At 31.6% G+C, this 17,500-nt stretch overlaps 12 protein-coding genes and 1 non-coding gene across 13 annotated transcripts in view. All coding sequences in view use genetic code 11, as the record gives it.

The window, feature by feature from the left end:
• ycf1 (hypothetical chloroplast RF1) overlaps positions 1-4,150 on the top strand; it is a 5,601-nt gene extending 1,451 nt beyond the window's left edge. The window contains exon 1 of the mRNA in view: positions 1-4,150. This exon is cut by the window's left edge and continues 1,451 nt beyond it. Within this exon, the coding sequence (YP_009116400.1) occupies positions 1-4,150 (4,150 nt within the window).
• Positions 4,151-4,545: 395 nt separating this feature from the next.
• On the top strand, positions 4,546-4,818 carry rps15 (ribosomal protein S15). The gene has a single exon. It carries the CDS (start codon positions 4,546-4,548, stop codon positions 4,816-4,818), a length of 273 nt encoding a protein of 90 aa, YP_009116399.1.
• Positions 4,819-4,916: 98 nt separating this feature from the next.
• Positions 4,917-6,098, top strand: ndhH (NADH-plastoquinone oxidoreductase subunit 7). Its single transcript has one exon. It carries the CDS (start codon positions 4,917-4,919, stop codon positions 6,096-6,098), a length of 1,182 nt encoding a protein of 393 aa, YP_009116398.1.
• Position 6,099: 1 nt separating this feature from the next.
• On the top strand, positions 6,100-6,648 carry ndhA (NADH-plastoquinone oxidoreductase subunit 1; one of the parts in which the record gives this gene). Coding sequence (YP_009116397.1) covers positions 6,100-6,648 — 549 coding nt within the window.
• ndhA (NADH-plastoquinone oxidoreductase subunit 1) lies at positions 7,717-8,256 on the top strand (one of the parts in which the record gives this gene). Coding sequence (YP_009116397.1) covers positions 7,717-8,256 — 540 coding nt within the window.
• Positions 8,257-8,344: 88 nt separating this feature from the next.
• On the top strand, positions 8,345-8,887 carry ndhI (NADH-plastoquinone oxidoreductase subunit I). Its single transcript has one exon. It carries the CDS (start codon positions 8,345-8,347, stop codon positions 8,885-8,887), a length of 543 nt encoding a protein of 180 aa, YP_009116396.1.
• A 405-nt stretch (positions 8,888-9,292) lies between these two features.
• Positions 9,293-9,823, top strand: ndhG (NADH-plastoquinone oxidoreductase subunit 6). Its single transcript has one exon. It carries the CDS (start codon positions 9,293-9,295, stop codon positions 9,821-9,823), a length of 531 nt encoding a protein of 176 aa, YP_009116395.1.
• A 201-nt stretch (positions 9,824-10,024) lies between these two features.
• ndhE (NADH-plastoquinone oxidoreductase subunit 4L) lies at positions 10,025-10,330 on the top strand. Its single transcript has one exon. It carries the CDS (start codon positions 10,025-10,027, stop codon positions 10,328-10,330), a length of 306 nt encoding a protein of 101 aa, YP_009116394.1.
• Positions 10,331-10,720: 390 nt separating this feature from the next.
• Positions 10,721-10,966, top strand: psaC (photosystem I iron-sulfur center). The gene has a single exon. The coding sequence runs from the start codon at positions 10,721-10,723 to the stop codon at positions 10,964-10,966; it is 246 nt and encodes an 81-aa protein (YP_009116393.1).
• A 125-nt stretch (positions 10,967-11,091) lies between these two features.
• Positions 11,092-12,597, top strand: ndhD (NADH-plastoquinone oxidoreductase subunit 4). Its single transcript has one exon. It carries the CDS (start codon positions 11,092-11,094, stop codon positions 12,595-12,597), a length of 1,506 nt encoding a protein of 501 aa, YP_009116392.1.
• A 265-nt stretch (positions 12,598-12,862) lies between these two features.
• Positions 12,863-13,822, bottom strand: ccsA (cytochrome c heme attachment protein). The gene has a single exon. It carries the CDS (start codon positions 13,820-13,822, stop codon positions 12,863-12,865), a length of 960 nt encoding a protein of 319 aa, YP_009116391.1.
• A 75-nt stretch (positions 13,823-13,897) lies between these two features.
• trnL lies at positions 13,898-13,977 on the bottom strand. The gene has a single exon. It is a non-coding gene; the product is annotated as a tRNA-Leu (tRNA).
• A 764-nt stretch (positions 13,978-14,741) lies between these two features.
• Positions 14,742-14,915, bottom strand: rpl32 (ribosomal protein L32). Its single transcript has one exon. It carries the CDS (start codon positions 14,913-14,915, stop codon positions 14,742-14,744), a length of 174 nt encoding a protein of 57 aa, YP_009116390.1.
• A 1,120-nt stretch (positions 14,916-16,035) lies between these two features.
• The window catches only part of ndhF (NADH-plastoquinone oxidoreductase subunit 5), a 2,211-nt gene continuing 746 nt past the window's right edge, over positions 16,036-17,500 (top strand). Inside the window, exon 1 of the mRNA in view lies at positions 16,036-17,500. This exon is cut by the window's right edge and continues 746 nt beyond it. Coding sequence (YP_009116389.1) covers positions 16,036-17,500 — 1,465 coding nt within the window.

Genomic DNA, 17,500 nt, shown 5'->3' with positions numbered 1-17,500 from the left:
TGAAAATGAACAAAAATACTTGCCCAAAACGTATGACCCCTTTTTGAGGGGACCATATCGTGGAACAATAAAAAAATTCTATTCACATACAATCATGAATGATTTAATCACTTCTACAGATACGGAAGATTCCATAGAAATCAATTGGATAAATAAGATTTATGGGCTACTTCCTAATAATTCTAATTATTCCAGAAAATTTGAACATCAAAAGAATCCGCTTGATAGGGAATCATTACTGAATTATATTGGTAATTCCGTAACCTCAATCAAAGAATTTCCTTTTGAGCCTGCACCCATTTTGCATTTTCAAAAATATTCTTTATTGAGAGAGCAAACAAGAATTGATTTTGAAAGTCAAGCAAAAGCTTTAAAATGGGTATTCGATGTAATTACAACTGATCCAAATGATCAAACAATAATTAGAAATAAATCTATTGGAATAGAAGAAATCCGTAAAAGGGTTCCTCAATGGTCATACAAATTAACTGATGATTTGGAAGAACAGGAGGAAGAAAATGAGGAAGAATCTACGGAAGATCATGAAATTCGTTCAAGAAAAGCCAAACGCGTAGTAATTTATACTGATAACGATCAGAATACCAATACTATTACAACTACAAATAATACTAATAATAGTGATCAAGCGGAAGAGGTGGCTTTGATACGTTACTCGCAACAATCGGATTTTCGTCGGGATATAATCAAAGGATCCATGCGTGCTCAAAGACGTAAAACAGTTATTTTGGAAATGTTTCAAGCAAATGTGCATTCCCCGCTTTTTTTGGATCGAATAGACAAAACATTTTTTTTTTCTTCTTTTTATATCTCTGAAATGATGAATCTCATTTTTAGGAATTCGGTGGGGAGAGAACCAGAATTGAAAATTTCGCATTTTGATTTTGAGGAGGAAGAGACAAGGGAAAAAGAGAAAAAAAACGAAGATAAAAAAGAGGAAAATGAATGTATAGCAATATCAGAAACTTGGGATAGCATTATATTTGCTCAAGCAATAAGAGGTTTGATGTTAGTAACCCAATCTTTTCTTAGAAAATACATTGTATTGCCTTCATTGATAATTGCTAAAAATATTGGCCGTATGTTATTATTCCAATTCCCCGAATGGTATGAGGATTTGAAGGAATGGAATAGAGAAATGCATGTTAAATGCACCTATAATGGTGTTCAATTATCAGAAACAGAATTTCCCAAAGATTGGTTAGCAGACGGTATTCAGATAAAGATTCTATTTCCTTTCTGTTTGAAACCTTGGCGAAGATCTAAAATACGATCTCATCCTAGAGATCAAATAAAAAAAAAAGGAAAAAAAGACAATTTTTGTTTTTTAACAGTTTGGGGAATGGAAGCGGAACTCCCTTTTGGGAGTCCCCGAAAACGACCTTCCTTTTTTGAACCCATTTATAAGGAACTCCAAAAAAAAGTTAGAAAAGTGAAAAAGAATTTCTTTCTACTTCTAAAAGTTTCAAAAGAAAAAACAAGATGGATCATTAAAATACTTCTAGTTCTAAAACGAATAATGAAGGAAATTCTAAAAGTAAACCCAATATTCTTATTTGAATTCAGCAAGGCGAAAGTATATGAAACGGCTGAAAATGGAAAAGATTCCGAAATAAATAATAAGATTATTCACAAATCAACCATTCAAATCCAATCCATGAATTGGACAAATTATTCACTCATAGAAAAAAAGATGAAAGATCTTTCTGATAGAACAATCACAATCAGGAATCAAATAGAACGAATCACAAAAGACAAGAAAAAAATAATTCTAACTTGTGATGATAAAAGATCGAAATCACGGAAACATATTTGGCAGATATTCCAAAGAATAAATATACGATTAATACGTAAATCACATTATTTTATGAAATCTCTGATTGAAAAAATATACATAGATATCTTGCTATGTATGATTACCATTCACAGGATCAATTTCCAATTTTTCTTTGAATCAACAAAAAAAATAATCAATAAATCCGTTTACAACGATCAAACAAATCAGGAAGGAATTGATGAAAGAGATCAAAATACAATGAACTCTTTTTCCACTATAAAAAGGTGGTTTTCGAATACTAATATTAGTAATAGTACAAAAATGTATCATGACTTATCCTCCTTGTCCCAAGCATATGTATTTTACAAATTATCACAAACCCAATTACTTAACAAGTATCACTTGAAATCTCTACTTCAATATCAGGGGACTTATCCTTTTATTAAGGATAAAATCAAGGATTATTGTATGACGCGAGGAATATTTGATTCCAATCCAAGACATAAGAAAATTCATAAGTCTGGAATGATTGAATGGAAAAACTGGTTAAAGGGGCATTATCAGTACAATTTATCTCAAACCAAATGGTCGCGGTTAGTACCGCAAAAATGGCGAAATAGAATCAATCAACGTTATAGGATTCAAAATAAAGACTCAATTAAATCGGATTCATATAAAAAAGAAAAAGACCAATTAATTCATTACGTGAAACAAAATTACTATGCAGCGGATTCATTGACAAATCAAAAAGAAAAATGGAAAAAACACTACAGATATGATCTTTTATCACATAAATATATGAACTATGGGGATAAGAGGGATTTATATATTTATGGGTCAAGATTACAAGTAAACAGGGTTCTCAAAATTCCATATAATTTCAATAAACCGAAATACGAATCATTTTTTGTATTGGTAAGTACAGCTATTAGTGATTATCTAGAAGAAGGATATATTATTGATACGCATAAAAATTTAGATAGAAAATATTTTGATTGTAGAATTCTCCATTTTTGTCTTAGAAAAAATATTGATATTGAGACCTGGACCAATACACATATCGGTACAAAAATTGATAAAAATACTAAGACTGAAAAAAGAATCAACAACAAATTGAAAAAAAAAGATATTTTTTCTCTTACGATTCATCAAGAAATCAACCCATCCAATCAAAAAAGTATTTTTTTTGATTGGATGGGAATGAATCAAGAAAGAGTTTATCGTACCATATCAAATCTAGAATCTTGGTTCTTCCCAGAATTTGTCTTACTTTTTGATGCATATAAGATTAAACCATGGATTATACCAATCCAATTACTTTATTTTGACTTGTATTTTTATAAAAATACAAGTCAAAATAAAAACATCAATATAAATAGAAATAAAAATCTTCAGATGATATCTGATCAAAAAAAATATCTTAAATTAGAAAATTCCAACCAACAAAAAAATGAACAACAGGACCAAGTAAATTTTGTATCAGATATACGAAAAGAAAACAAAAAAAAAGATATTGAAGAGAATTACGCGAGATCAGACATTACCATTAAAAAAGGTAAAAAGAAAAAACAATCCAAGAAAAACAAGGAAGCAGAACTAGATTTCTTCCTTAAAAAATATTTCCTTTTTCAATTAAGATGGGATGACTCCTTGAACCAAAGAATGATCAATAATATCAAGGTATATTGTCTCTTACTTAGACTGATAAATCCAAAGGAAATTGCTATATCCGCGATTCAAAGAGGAGAGATGCATCTGGATGTAATGCTAATTCAGAAAGATCTAGCTCTTACAGAATTGATAAAAAAAGGAATATTAATTATCGAACCAATTCGTCTATCTATAAAAAAGGATGGAAAATTGATTATATATCAAACTATAAGTATTTCATTGGTCGAGAACAATAAACACCAAACTAATAGAAAATGCATAAAAAAAAGAAATATTGATAAGAGGAATTCGGATAAACCCATTGTACGATATGGGAATATGCTTGTGAATGGGGACACAAATTATTATGATTTCCTTGTTCCTGAAAATATTATATCTCCTAGACGTCGTAGAGAATTGAGAATGTTAATTTGTTTCAATTCCCATAATTGGAATGTTACGGATAGAAATAGAAATCCATTATTTTGCAATGAAAACAACATAGGAAACTCTGGAAAATTTTTGGATGAGGACAAGCATCTTAATACGGATACAAATAAATTCATTAAATACAAATTTGTTCTTTGGCCCAATTACCGATTAGAAGATTTAACTTGTATGAATCGCTATTGGTTTGATACCAATAATGGCAGTCGTTTCAGTATGTCAAGGATACATATGTATCCACGATTTAGAATTATTTAATTTAATAGTATATTTCCTATATCATATATATCTATATTCCGTGACATTTTCGGTATATGAAAGCCGAAAGATGTACGCATATGCTATGTTATATTTTGGTAAATGATACAGATTGAATGGTGTATCAATTCAATTGGATATAGGAATAAATAAATTAGCGGAATCCTTTTAGATAGAAAGAAATTTTTTTCTTTCGTTAATGCGGAAACATATTATCCCTTTCTATCCAAATCAAATTGAAAATTTGATTTGGATAAAATAAAGAAGTAGTATATGAATAAATCCAAATTTTTGTGTGTACTAGATTAAAATAACTGGCATAATTCTTTTTTTTTTTATTTTTCCTGATCGGAAAAATCCATGAAAAAGAAAGAAAAAGGATAGAAAAATTTTTTATGGTCAAAAATTCATTCATTTCCATTATTCCACAAGAAGAAAAAGAAGAAAACAAAGGTTCTGTTGAATTTCAAGTATTCAGCTTCACCAATAAGATACGGAGACTTACTTCACATTTGGAATTGCACAAAAAAGATTTTTTATCGCAAAGGGGTCTACGAAAAATTCTAGGAAAACGTCAACGGTTGCTGACTTATTTGTCAAAGAAAAATGGAGTACGTTATAAGAAATTAATTGGTCAGTTGGATATTAGGGAGCCAAAAACTCGTTAATTTAATCGTTTGAATTTTTTTTAGTAGTATTTGATTTTTCGTTTTGATGAGCCTCGTTTTGGGGAATTCATGGAATAATGAATTAAGGAAGAAAAGATATGACAGTACCGGTTACAAGAAAAGATCTCATGATAGTCAATATGGGGCCTCACCACCCATCAATGCATGGTGTTCTTCGACTAATCGTTACTCTCGATGGTGAAGATGTTATTGACTGTGAGCCCATATTGGGCTATTTACACAGAGGAATGGAAAAAATAGCGGAAAATCGAACAATTATACAATATCTACCTTATGTAACACGATGGGATTATTTAGCTACTATGTTCACAGAGGCAATAACCGTAAATGCACCAGAACAATTGGAAAATGTTCAAGTACCTCAAAGAGCTAGCTATATCAGAGTAATTATGCTGGAATTGAGCCGTATAGCTTCTCATTTGTTATGGCTTGGGCCTTTTATGGCGGATATCGGTGCACAGACTCCCTTTTTCTATATTTTCAGAGAAAGAGAATTGATATATGATCTATTCGAAGCCGCCACAGGTATGCGAATGATGCATAATTATTTCCGTATCGGAGGAGTAGCTGCTGATCTACCTTATGGATGGATAGATAAATGTTTGGATTTCTGCGATTATTCTTTAACAGGAGTTGTTGAATATCAAAAACTTATTACGTGGAATCCCATTTTTTTGGAACGAGTGGAAGGAGTGGGCATTATTGTTGGAGAAGAAGCTGTAAATTGGGGTTTATCAGGACCGATGTTACGAGCTTCTGGAATCCAATGGGATCTTCGTAAAGTTGATCATTATGAGTGTTACAATGAATTCGATTGGGAAGTCCAATGGCAAAAAGAGGGAGATTCATTAGCTCGTTATTTAGTACGAATCGGTGAAATGAAGGAATCCATAAAAATTATTCAACAGGCTCTAGAAGGAATTCCTGGAGGACCTTATGAAAATTTAGAAGTACGACGCTTTGATAGAGCAAAGAATTCCGAATGGAATGATTTTGAATATAGATTTATTAGTAAAAAACCTTCACCCAATTTTGAATTGTCGAAACAAGAACTTTATGTGAGAGTGGAAGCCCCAAAAGGAGAATTGGGAATTTATTTGATAGGAGATAATAGCGGTTTCCCCTGGAGATGGAAAATTCGTCCGCCCGGTTTTATCAATTTGCAAATTCTTCCTCAGCTAGTTAAAAGAATGAAATTGGCTGATATCATGACGATATTGGGTAGTATAGATATCATTATGGGAGAAGTTGATCGTTGAAATGATAATTGATACGACAGAAGTACAAACTATCAATTCTTTTTCTACATCGGAATTTTTAAAAGAAGTGTATGGACTAATATGGATTGTACCCATTTTGACCCTTATATTGGGAATCACAATAGGGGTACTAGTAATTGTGTGGTTAGAAAGAGAAATATCTGCAGCGATACAACAACGTATTGGGCCTGAATATGCTGGCCCGTTGGGAATTCTTCAAGCTATAGCGGATGGGACTAAACTACTTTTTAAAGAGGACCTCCTCCCATCTCGAGGAGATATTCGTTTGTTTAGTGTGGGACCGTCTATAGCGGTTATATCAATTCTACTAAGTTATTTAGTAATTCCTTTTGGGTATCGTCTTGTTTTAGCCGATCTCAGTATAGGTGTTTTTTTATGGATCGCCATTTCCAGTATTGCTCCTATTGGGCTTCTTATGTCAGGATATGGATCGAATAATAAATATTCCTTTTTAGGTGGTCTACGAGCTGCTGCTCAATCTATTAGTTATGAAATACCATTAACTCTATGTGTGTTATCAATATCTCTACGTGTGATTCGTTGGAATATGAACTTTGAACCTCTCTTCTAGAAATAAAAGAAAAAAGAAAGAGGTTCAATGTATTGAATAGATGTTTTCTTTTTTTTTTTTTTTTTATTCAGCATTCGGGTTGATGAGTTAAACCAGATAGTTATATGAGTGAAACTAAACAGCTTATAAATTTGTAGTAAGAAGAAAAAATCTCATTCCCTATGTACAAGAATAAAGTTGAAGTAAACACAAGCAGTGTAAACTGCTTACCCCAAGATTAAGATTTTTTGATTAGTCATCATATCTTGAAGCGGGCGCAAACAAAAGATCAACTGTATGGAGTTTCTACTACTGTCTCGTATGTATTACTATACCGGGGATCAATCAAAAGTCAGTGGACGGTTAGGAACACCAAGGTACACAAAGGATTAGTAATGGAGATAATGTAAGGTATCAAAAAAGAGGTATTTCCTCATAAAACGAATCATAATAAGGACTTGAAATTGGTAGAAATGATCAAGTAGTACTTCCCTACGATTCCGATCTAGAGTATGCTCCTATTCACTGGTTAAAGAAATGACTATCAAGAACGAATTAATCCTTTATTTTTTTTTTAGTATCCTCCTCTGAGACAGAAGAACAGGAAAAAAGAAATGGAATGCAGTAGTTGAATGAATAATAAAAAAAAAAAAGATCTTTATTTATTCTTTTCTCTATCCATATTCATACATATCGAATTCTTATCACGATTCATGAACTAATGACTAATTCTTTTTATTTTGTATTGATTGATATAAGGAGTATTTTATTGAAACATTAAGTTATTACCGAACAAAGATAAATTCTTATTGTAAAGGATGAGATCAATTCGGAAGCACTTTTTTTTTTCTTATTCTAGCAGACAGAATTCCATTGGTCTAATTTGGGACTTTCCGATGTATCTTTATTCTATCTACCCAACGATGGCGATAATACCGAACCCGTCCTTACATTTTTTTTGTGGCCATCGAGGAGCCGTATGAAGCTGAGGTCTCACGTACGGTTTTGAAATAGCGATGGGAACAGTGATGTTATTATCGACTATGATTATCTAACAGTTCAAGTACAGTTGATATAGTTGAAGCACAGTCAAAATATGGTTTTTGGGGGTGGAATCTGTGGCGTCAGCCTATAGGATTTATTGTTTTTCTAATTTCTTCTCTAGCCGAATGTGAGAGATTGCCCTTTGATTTACCAGAAGCGGAGGAGGAATTAGTAGCAGGTTATCAAACCGAGTATTCGGGTATCAAATACGGTTTATTTTATCTTGCTTCTTACCTAAATTTATTAGTTTCTTCATTATTTGTAACAGTTCTTTACTTAGGTGGGTGGAATTTATCTATTCCGTATATATCCATTCCTGAGCTTTTCGGAATAAATAAAATCGCTGGCATTTTTGGAATGACAATGGGTATCCTTATTACATTAATTAAAGCTTATTTGTTTCTCTTCATTTCTATCACAACAAGATGGACTTTACCTAGGATGAGAATGGACCAGTTATTAAATCTTGGATGGAAATTTCTTTTACCTATTTCTCTAGGTAATCTGTTATTAACAACTTCTTCCCAACTTGTTTCATTATAAATAACAGAATATGATAACACTATTTTAGATTCAAAATCTCTATCAAACAAGAGAAAGAAACGTCAATTTTTTCATGTATATCTACAATATGTTCCCTATGGTAATTGGGTTCATGAATTATGGTCAACAAACAATACGAGCTGCAAGGTACATTGGTCAAAGTTTCATAATTACCTTATCCCACACAAATCGTTTACCTGTAACTATTCAATATCCTTATGAAAAATCGATCACACCAGAGCGTTTCCGGGGTCGAATCCACTTTGAATTTGATAAATGTATTGCTTGTGAAGTATGTGTTCGTGTATGCCCGATAGATCTACCCGTTGTTGATTGGAGATTTGAAAGAGATATTAAAAAGAAACAATTACTTAATTATAGTATAGATTTTGGGGTTTGTATATTTTGTGGTAACTGTGTCGAGTATTGTCCAACAAATTGTTTATCAATGACTGAAGAATATGAACTTTCTACTTATGATCGTCACGAATTGAATTATAATCAAATTGCTTTGGGTCGATTACCAATCTCAATAATTGGAGATTACACAATTCAAACAGTTATGAATTCGACTCAAATAAAAATAGACAAAGATAAACCCTTTGATTCAAGAACAATTACTGATTACTAAGATTTTGTTTTGATATAAAGGATCCAAGCTTTTTATTTTGGGTAGTCAGTAACTACAAATAAAAACTAATAACTATTGATTGTTGAGAATCACTGTTTGATTTAAACTGAGAATATATTTTTCGTGATGATTTCGAAATAGCAAATTTCAACTACATATTCCAACTACTCTTTTTTTTTCTTTCGGATAAATATAAATAAAGTAGGATTGGCCCGATAATTTTATCTATATCTACATTAATCCATATTCAAATTCAATTCAATTATAAATGTATCATATACAATATTATATACAAGAAAAAAAAAAAATAGGGTAACCCCTTTTCCTTTCCTGGACCATTTATTTAGTAAAGTTAAAGTAAGGTCATGAAATAGTTAAAGTTATTTATTTTGTATTTTATACATAATGGATTTACCTGGACCAATACATGATATTCTTGTTGTATTTCTGGGGTCAATTCTTGTATTAGGGGGTCTGGGGGTAGTATTATTTACCAATCCAATTTATTCTGCCTTTTCGTTGGGATTTGTTCTTGTTTGTATATCCTTATTCTATATTTCATCGAACTCCTATTTTGTAGCTGCCGCACAGCTCCTTATTTATGTGGGAGCCATAAATGTCTTGATCATATTTGCTGTAATGTTCATGAATGGTTCAGAATATTCCAATAATTCCTATTTTTGGACCATTGGAGATGGGGTCACTTCGATGGTTTGTACAACTATTCTTTTTTCACTAATTACTACTATCCCAGATACGTCATGGTACGGAATTATTTGGACTGCAAGATCAAACCAGATTATGGAACAGGACCTAATAAATAACGTTCAACAAATTGGGATTCATTTATCAACAGATTTTTATCTTCCGTTTGAACTCATTTCTATAATTCTTTTAGTTTCCTTGATAGGTGCAATTAGTATGGCTCGACAATAAGCAATAAAAATACTTAACTTAATAATGATTCTCAATTCTTAGAATTCTAACTAAATTCTAAATAAATAAATAGAAATTCTTAGTTAAATCTATCTACCGTCAATATCTTCTTTTGTTGTGTAATTGTTCTATTCTAATCAATTGAATCGGTTGAATTGTTGTTCATATTGAAATGAATCGAGATTGATAAGGAGTTAGTCAATGATGTTTGAGCATGTCCTTTTTTTGAGTGTTTATTTATTTTCTATCGGTATCTATGGATTGATCACAAGTCGAAACATGGTTAGAGCGATTATGTGTCTTGAGCTTATACTAAATTCGGTTAATATCAATCTTGTAACATTTTCTGATATATTTGATAGTCGCCAATTAAAAGGAGACATTTTCTCAATCTTTGTTATAGCCATTGCAGCTGCTGAAGCAGCTATTGGACTTGCTATTGTTTCGTCGATCCATCGTAACAGAAAATCAACTCGTATTAATCAATCGAATTTGTTAAATAATTAGTGATAATCATCATATATAATTTAAATAAAGACACATAAAAATATTTAATAGAATTTAAATACTATTTTTTATTGAATTTGAATGCAATTCAATAAAATGGAATTGCATTTTTATATTTATATTGAAATAATGATGACCAATTTGTTGGCCAATTAATTGGAATTCGCATGTGCAACTCGTATTATCATAATTGTTGAAACGAAAATCAAAGTCTCTTGACCTTTTCTCATAAACAGATTGATTTAAGAAATATATTGATTGTTTTTAATAAACCACTGCTTCGTCTGGTGTCTACAATATTACAATATATAATATATGATTCATTTACTACTAATTTGATTTGACCAGATCGAAAATTTTTTATGTTCAAAACTGGAATTTATAGATCCAATGTCACATTCAGTAAAAATTTATGATACATGTATAGGGTGTACTCAATGTGTACGAGCTTGCCCCACAGATGTATTGGAAATGATACCTTGGGACGGATGTAAAGCCAAGCAAATAGCTTCCGCGCCAAGAACCGAGGACTGTGTAGGTTGTAAGAGATGTGAATCCGCCTGCCCAACAGATTTTTTGAGTGTCCGTGTTTATTTAGGGCCTGAAACAACTCGCAGCATGGCTCTATCTTATTGATACGTTACAAAAAACTCCACTTGAATCATTTGTGATTCCTCTTTACCGACAAAAGCCCGTGCTCAACAAAATATATTATTTTGAGGACGGGCTTTTCTGGTCAAATCAAAACGTATCTTGTCTTTATCACGAGTTATTTTCCTTGGTTAACAATACTTGTTGTTTTACCGATATTCGCGGGTTCTTCAATTTTCTTATTCCCTCATAGAGGGAATAAGATGTTTAGGTGGTATACTTTATGTATATGCTTGTTAGAACTCCTTCTTACGACTTATGCATTCTGTTATCATTTCCAATTGGATGATCCATTAATGCAATTGAAGGAAGATTCTAAATGGATAGATGTTTTTGATTTCCACTGGAGACTAGGAATCGATGGACTTTCCATAGGACCCATTTTACTGACAGGATTTATCACTACTTTAGCAACTTTAGCAGCTTGGCCAGTTACTCGAAATTCGCGGTTGTTCTATTTCCTGATGCTAGCAATGTACAGCGGTCAAATAGGATTATTTTCTTCTCGAGACCTTTTACTTTTTTTCATCATGTGGGAGTTAGAATTAATTCCTGTTTACTTACTTTTATCCATGTGGGGGGGAAAGAAACGTCTCTACTCGGCTACAAAGTTTATTTTGTACACTGCAGGGGGTTCCATTTTTTTCTTAATAGGAGTTCTAGGTATGGGTTTATATGGTTCCAATGAACCAACATTAGATTTTGAAAGATTAATTAATCAATCATATCCTGTGTCGTTGGAAATAATATTCTATTTTGGCTTCCTTATTGCTTATGCTGTAAAATTGCCGATTATACCCCTACATACATGGTTACCTGATACCCACGGAGAAGCACATTACAGTACATGTATGCTTTTAGCAGGAATCCTATTAAAAATGGGCGCATATGGATTGATTCGGATCAATATGGAATTATTACCCCACGCTCACTCTATATTTTCTCCCTGGTTGGTGATAATAGGAACAATGCAAATAATCTATGCAGCTTCAACTTCTCTTGGTCAACGTAATTTAAAAAAGAGAATAGCCTATTCCTCTGTATCTCACATGGGTTTCACAATTATAGGAATTGGTTCTATAACCGACATGGGACTCAATGGAGCTATTTTACAAATGCTCTCTCATGGATTTATTGGTGCTGCACTTTTTTTCTTGGCGGGAACGAGTTGTGATAGAACACGTCTTGTTTATCTCGAAGAAATGGGAGGGATATCTATCCCAATGCCAAAAATATTTACCATGTTCAGTAGCTTCTCGATGGCTTCTCTTGCATTGCCAGGAATGAGTGGTTTTGTTGCGGAATTTGTAGTATTCTTTGGACTAATTACTAGTACAAAATATCTTTTAATGCCAAAAATGCTAATTACTTTTGTAATGGCAATTGCAATGATATTAACTCCTATTTATTTATTATCTATGTTACGTCAGATGTTTTATGGATACAAGCTATTTAATATTCCAAACTCGAATTTTTTGGATTCTGGACCACGAGAACTATTTCTTTCAATCTGTATCTTTCTACCCATAATAGGTATTGGTATTTATCCCGATTTCGTTCTCTCGTTATCAGTTGACAAGGTACACGCTATCCTATCCAATTATTATCATAGATAGTGTTTTATTAATGAGACGGAAGGAAAGTCTTATAATTCTTTGAATTATATATTTTGAAAATCGCTTGCTGTACTGTATAATGAAAAAAGGAATAAAATGAATAAGAATTGTAATTAGATACATCTCGAGTTTTTGAGAACCATTTAAATTTGAATGATTCCTTGATTCAAACGGTTCTCAAAAACTCATAAAAACAAACTTTCGTTATATATGGGATGATGCTTTTATCTTATGTATTCTTCATGTAGTTTATTCAATTAGATGTTTATGTGAATGAACCATAACTATGTAGACCTATTCCTAATAGATTGATCCCAAAATAGCATATCCAAATTATAAGAAATCCTGTAGAAGCTACAAGTGCAGAATTCGTACCTTTCCAATTTATATTTGTTCTAGTATGTAAATAAATCGCGAATATGGTCCAAGTAATAAATGCCCAAGTTTCCTTGGGGTCCCAATTCCAATAGGATCCCCATGCCTCATTAGCCCATACTGCTCCACAAAGAATACCTATGGTTAAAAAGGTAAACCCTAGACTAATGACACGATAACTCCAATAATCCAAACGCTCAGTTAATTGATATTTGTAATAATTTCGAAATGAAGGAAAAGAAGTGTTTTTTAAAACACTTCTTTTTTCATTCAAATATTCAATCTCACCAAAGCCAAAGAAAAATGATTTAATTAAGAAATTATTGCTTTTACAAAAAATATCGATGTTTTTTCGAAATGTAATGACTAGAAGAGCGACTGATAATAATGATCCGCATAAAAGAGCTGCATAGCTCAATAACATCATACTTACGTGCATCATTAACCACTGAGATTGTAGAGCAGGTACTAATATTGCAGATTGATGCATTTCAGTTGAAAGACCCGACATGGCAAAGCCTTGAGTAAAAATGGTACTTGGTGCAATTATTGTGCTTAAATCATTTTTAAGGTTACGTAGCTTGGGAATTATATGAATAATGAAGAAACTGCATGAAAGGAAGATTAATGACTCGTATAAATTACTTAATGGAAAATGTCCCGAAGAAATCCAACGAGAAACTAATAATCCTGTTATAGAGAAAAAAGTGGCTATCATCCCTTTTTCTGACCAATTACGTAATCCTACAATTTTGTGGACTAATAAGGTCATCAAATGAATCGTAATCACAATTGAAATGATCGAAAAAGAGATATGAGTTAATATATGTTCTAAAGTCGCAAATATCATAAAAGGGGTCCCATTACAGAATTGGGAATCGGGAATTGAATACATTTTAGGATCTATTGTATCTCTTTTAGAAGATGCCGCCACTCGGACTCGAACCGAGATGCTTTAGCACTGCTTCCTAAGAGCAGCGTGTCTACCGATTTCACCATGGCGGCTTACTTGAAATAATAATAGTCAATTCATGTTGAATCGTCGAGATTCAAGGATTCAATATAGTTTAGGAAACATTAATTAGAATCGATGAATAAAGACTGGTTTGTAGTTTAAATATTTGAATCTTCAATAAAATACCTACTTAGGTAGTATCGTCGTGGGTTTTTTAACAATCAACTTTCACGTACTAGAAACTAAGTTCTCTCCAAACAGTTGGAACTCAATAGTTTTATCTCAGTTGAGCTATAAAACTAAGAATTGTCTTTTTTCTCCATTTTTTTATGATTTGTTTTTCATTTATCCGATTTCATGGATTCAAATGAAAAAGATTGAGTTCTTTTTTCAATGAACAAAATCAAATAACTAGGATTTCATATCTATCACAATTTCATCATTAAATACAAAGAATTTGTTATTTTTCTAATGATTTCGATACCTTAGTATATTTAAATTAAAGTATTAATATTCTTTATTGCGCATATAATTTCTAATTTATGATACCATTTACAAAACCAATTAAGTTTTGGGATAGGCATATAACAAAAGAGTTTCAATCTCTATCACAATTGTACTTTTCCCAATGGAAAAGTACAATTGTGATAGGGAAAAAAAAAAATAATACTTAGAACCCAATATACAAAAAACTCTTATTCTATATATCACAGCAGTGAGTTCTAACTAATATTGAGAAATTCAATACAGAAAAATACATTAGTTAACATTCATCTTACAAAATTTGAGGTTCTTTAGGCTATATCAATTGAGATTATTCTAAGACTTTATTATTTGTTTGTCGCACAAAAAAACTTTTTGAATGCCCGGTGGAAACCGATTTCGCTAAAGAAAAAGCTTTTACTGCAGCTAAATATCCTTTTTTCTTCCAAATATTTCTACGAATACGTTTTTTTGACATAGAAGTACGTTTTTTTGGAACTGCCATTCAAAAAAAGGGGGTTCCTCCTTTTATCGTTGTATGTGAAAGACATGTATTCTTCAAAATAGATCGTTCTTTTTAGTTATTATCTATACTTATTTCGTGTATGTGGATAATTTTTTTAATATACTCTTTTTAATATACATTGTTTTTTTACTTTAACATATAACTATACATAATAAACATACAAATATATATAATACAAATATATTTATATATACATGTATATGTGATATATATATCAATATATGTATGCGCGCGCATCACACATCACATATATAAATGACAACATGAGGGGAAAAAAAAATAGAAGAAAATAAGGCAAAATGCAAATTGATTAAGTCCAGAGTGCTATGTCCATAATTCAAATTCCAATTAGAACTAGTACTTAATCTGTTAAACAAGACATTCCATTACTTAGGCAACCTAAGTAATTTTGTATTTCAGTTATATACGAAGTAAGGAGTATCATAAGATTTCCGAAAGGAGTATCATAAGATTTCCGATAAACATAAGTTTTCTTTATTGGATTTCAATCCAATCAATCAGTTACACAACAAGTTAGGTAATTACTCCACTCCCAAAATGAACTAGAAAACCTAGGTATTTTTTTTTTTTTTATTCGAATATAGATACTATGATCCATATTTGAATAAAAAAAGTACTCTTTTTTTGGTCTAACTCTTTTTCTTTACTATATTTACTATACTATATAATATATTTATTATACTATTATAGTATATGTAATATGTTTATTAATCACCAAAAAAAAATAGCAAAATCTAATAAATACAAAATCTACTAAATAAGTAGTAATAAAATTATTAAAAAATCTCATATTCCTTTAATCTTTTCTTAGTTAAAATAACTACTAGGTAATCGCCTTTACCTTTACATAGTTATTTGGTCATATTTTTTGACCAACCAATTGTCAATTTTTGAATATTTCAAATATCTGAGAAAAAATCAGAATAATTAAGAATTCCAATATTTGACTTTTTTTTTTTTTATATCTTTTTTTTTATTGATTTCTTTTATTATTGTTCCTTTATAAAAGGATAAAAAAGATAAGAATTGGTGAATCGAGAACAATTTGCAATTAGAAGAAAAAAGAGTTTCTTTTCTTATGGAACATACATATCAATATGCGTGGATAATACCTTTTCTTTCACTTCCAGTTACTATGTCAATAGGATTTGGACTTCTACTTATTCCGACAGCAACAAAAGATATTCGTCGCATGTGGGCTTTTCCTAGTGTTTTACTCTTAAGTATAGCTATGTTGTTTTCGGCCAATCTGTCTATTCAACAAATAAATGGAAATTTTATCTATCAATATCTATGGTCTTGGACCATCAATAATGATTTTTCTTTAGAGTTTGGATACTTGATCGATCCACTTACTTCTATTATGTCAATACTAATTACTACTGTTGGAATCTTGGTTCTTATTTATAGTGACAAGTATATGTATCACGATCAAGGATATTTGAGATTTTTTGCTTATATGAGTTTTTTTAATACTTCTATGCTGGGATTAGTTACTAGTTCCAATTTGATACAAATTTATATTTTTTGGGAACTAGTGGGAATGTGTTCTTATTTATTAATAGGGTTTTGGTTCACACGACCAATTGCAGCAAGTGCTTGTCAAAAAGCTTTTGTAACTAATCGTGTCGGGGATTTTGGTTTATTGTTAGGAATCCTAGGTTTTTATTGGATAACAGGTAGTTTAGAATTTAGGGATTTGCTCGAAATAACTAATAACTTAATCCAGAATAATGGGGTCAATTCTTTATTTGCTACTTTGTGTGCTTCTTTATTATTCGTCGGTGCAGTTGCTAAATCCGCACAATTCCCCCTTCACGTATGGTTACCTGATGCTATGGAAGGACCCACTCCTATTTCGGCTCTTATACACGCTGCTACTATGGTAGCAGCAGGAATTTTTCTTGTAGCTCGGCTTCTTCCTCTTTTCATAGTCATACCTTATATAATGAATTTCATTTCTTTAATAGGTGTAATAACACTATTATTAGGGGCTACTTTGGCCCTTGCTCAAAGAGACATTAAAAAAAGCTTAGCCTATTCTACAATGTCTCAATTGGGTTATATTATGTTAGCTCTAGGTATAGGTTCTTATCGAGCTGCGTTATTCCATTTGATCACTCATGCCTATTCAAAAGCTTTATTGTTTTTGGGATCCGGATCCATTATTCATTCAATGGAACCTATTGTTGGATATTCACCAGATAAAAGTCAGAATATGGTTCTTATGGGTGGTTTAACAAGATATGTTCCAATTACAAGAACCACTTTTTTATTAGGTACACTTTCTCTTTGTGGTATTCCACCTCTTGCTTGTTTTTGGTCCAAAGATGAAATTCTTAATGATAGTTGGTTGTATTCACCAATTTTCGCAGTAATAGCTTCTTTCACAGCAGGATTTACCGCATTTTATATGTTTCGGGTATATTTACTTACCTTTGATGGGTATTTACGTGTTCATTTTCAAAATTACAGTAGCACTAAAAATGGTTCGTTCTATTCCATATCTCTATGGGGAAAAGGAACTCCAAGAGGAGTCAATC

The sequence above is a fragment of the Ananas comosus genome (genome assembly GCF_001540865.1).
Source record: "Ananas comosus chloroplast DNA, complete genome".
Classification (NCBI taxonomy): Eukaryota; Viridiplantae; Streptophyta; class Magnoliopsida; order Poales; family Bromeliaceae; genus Ananas; species Ananas comosus.
This window is presented reverse-complemented; position numbering and strand designations above follow the sequence as displayed.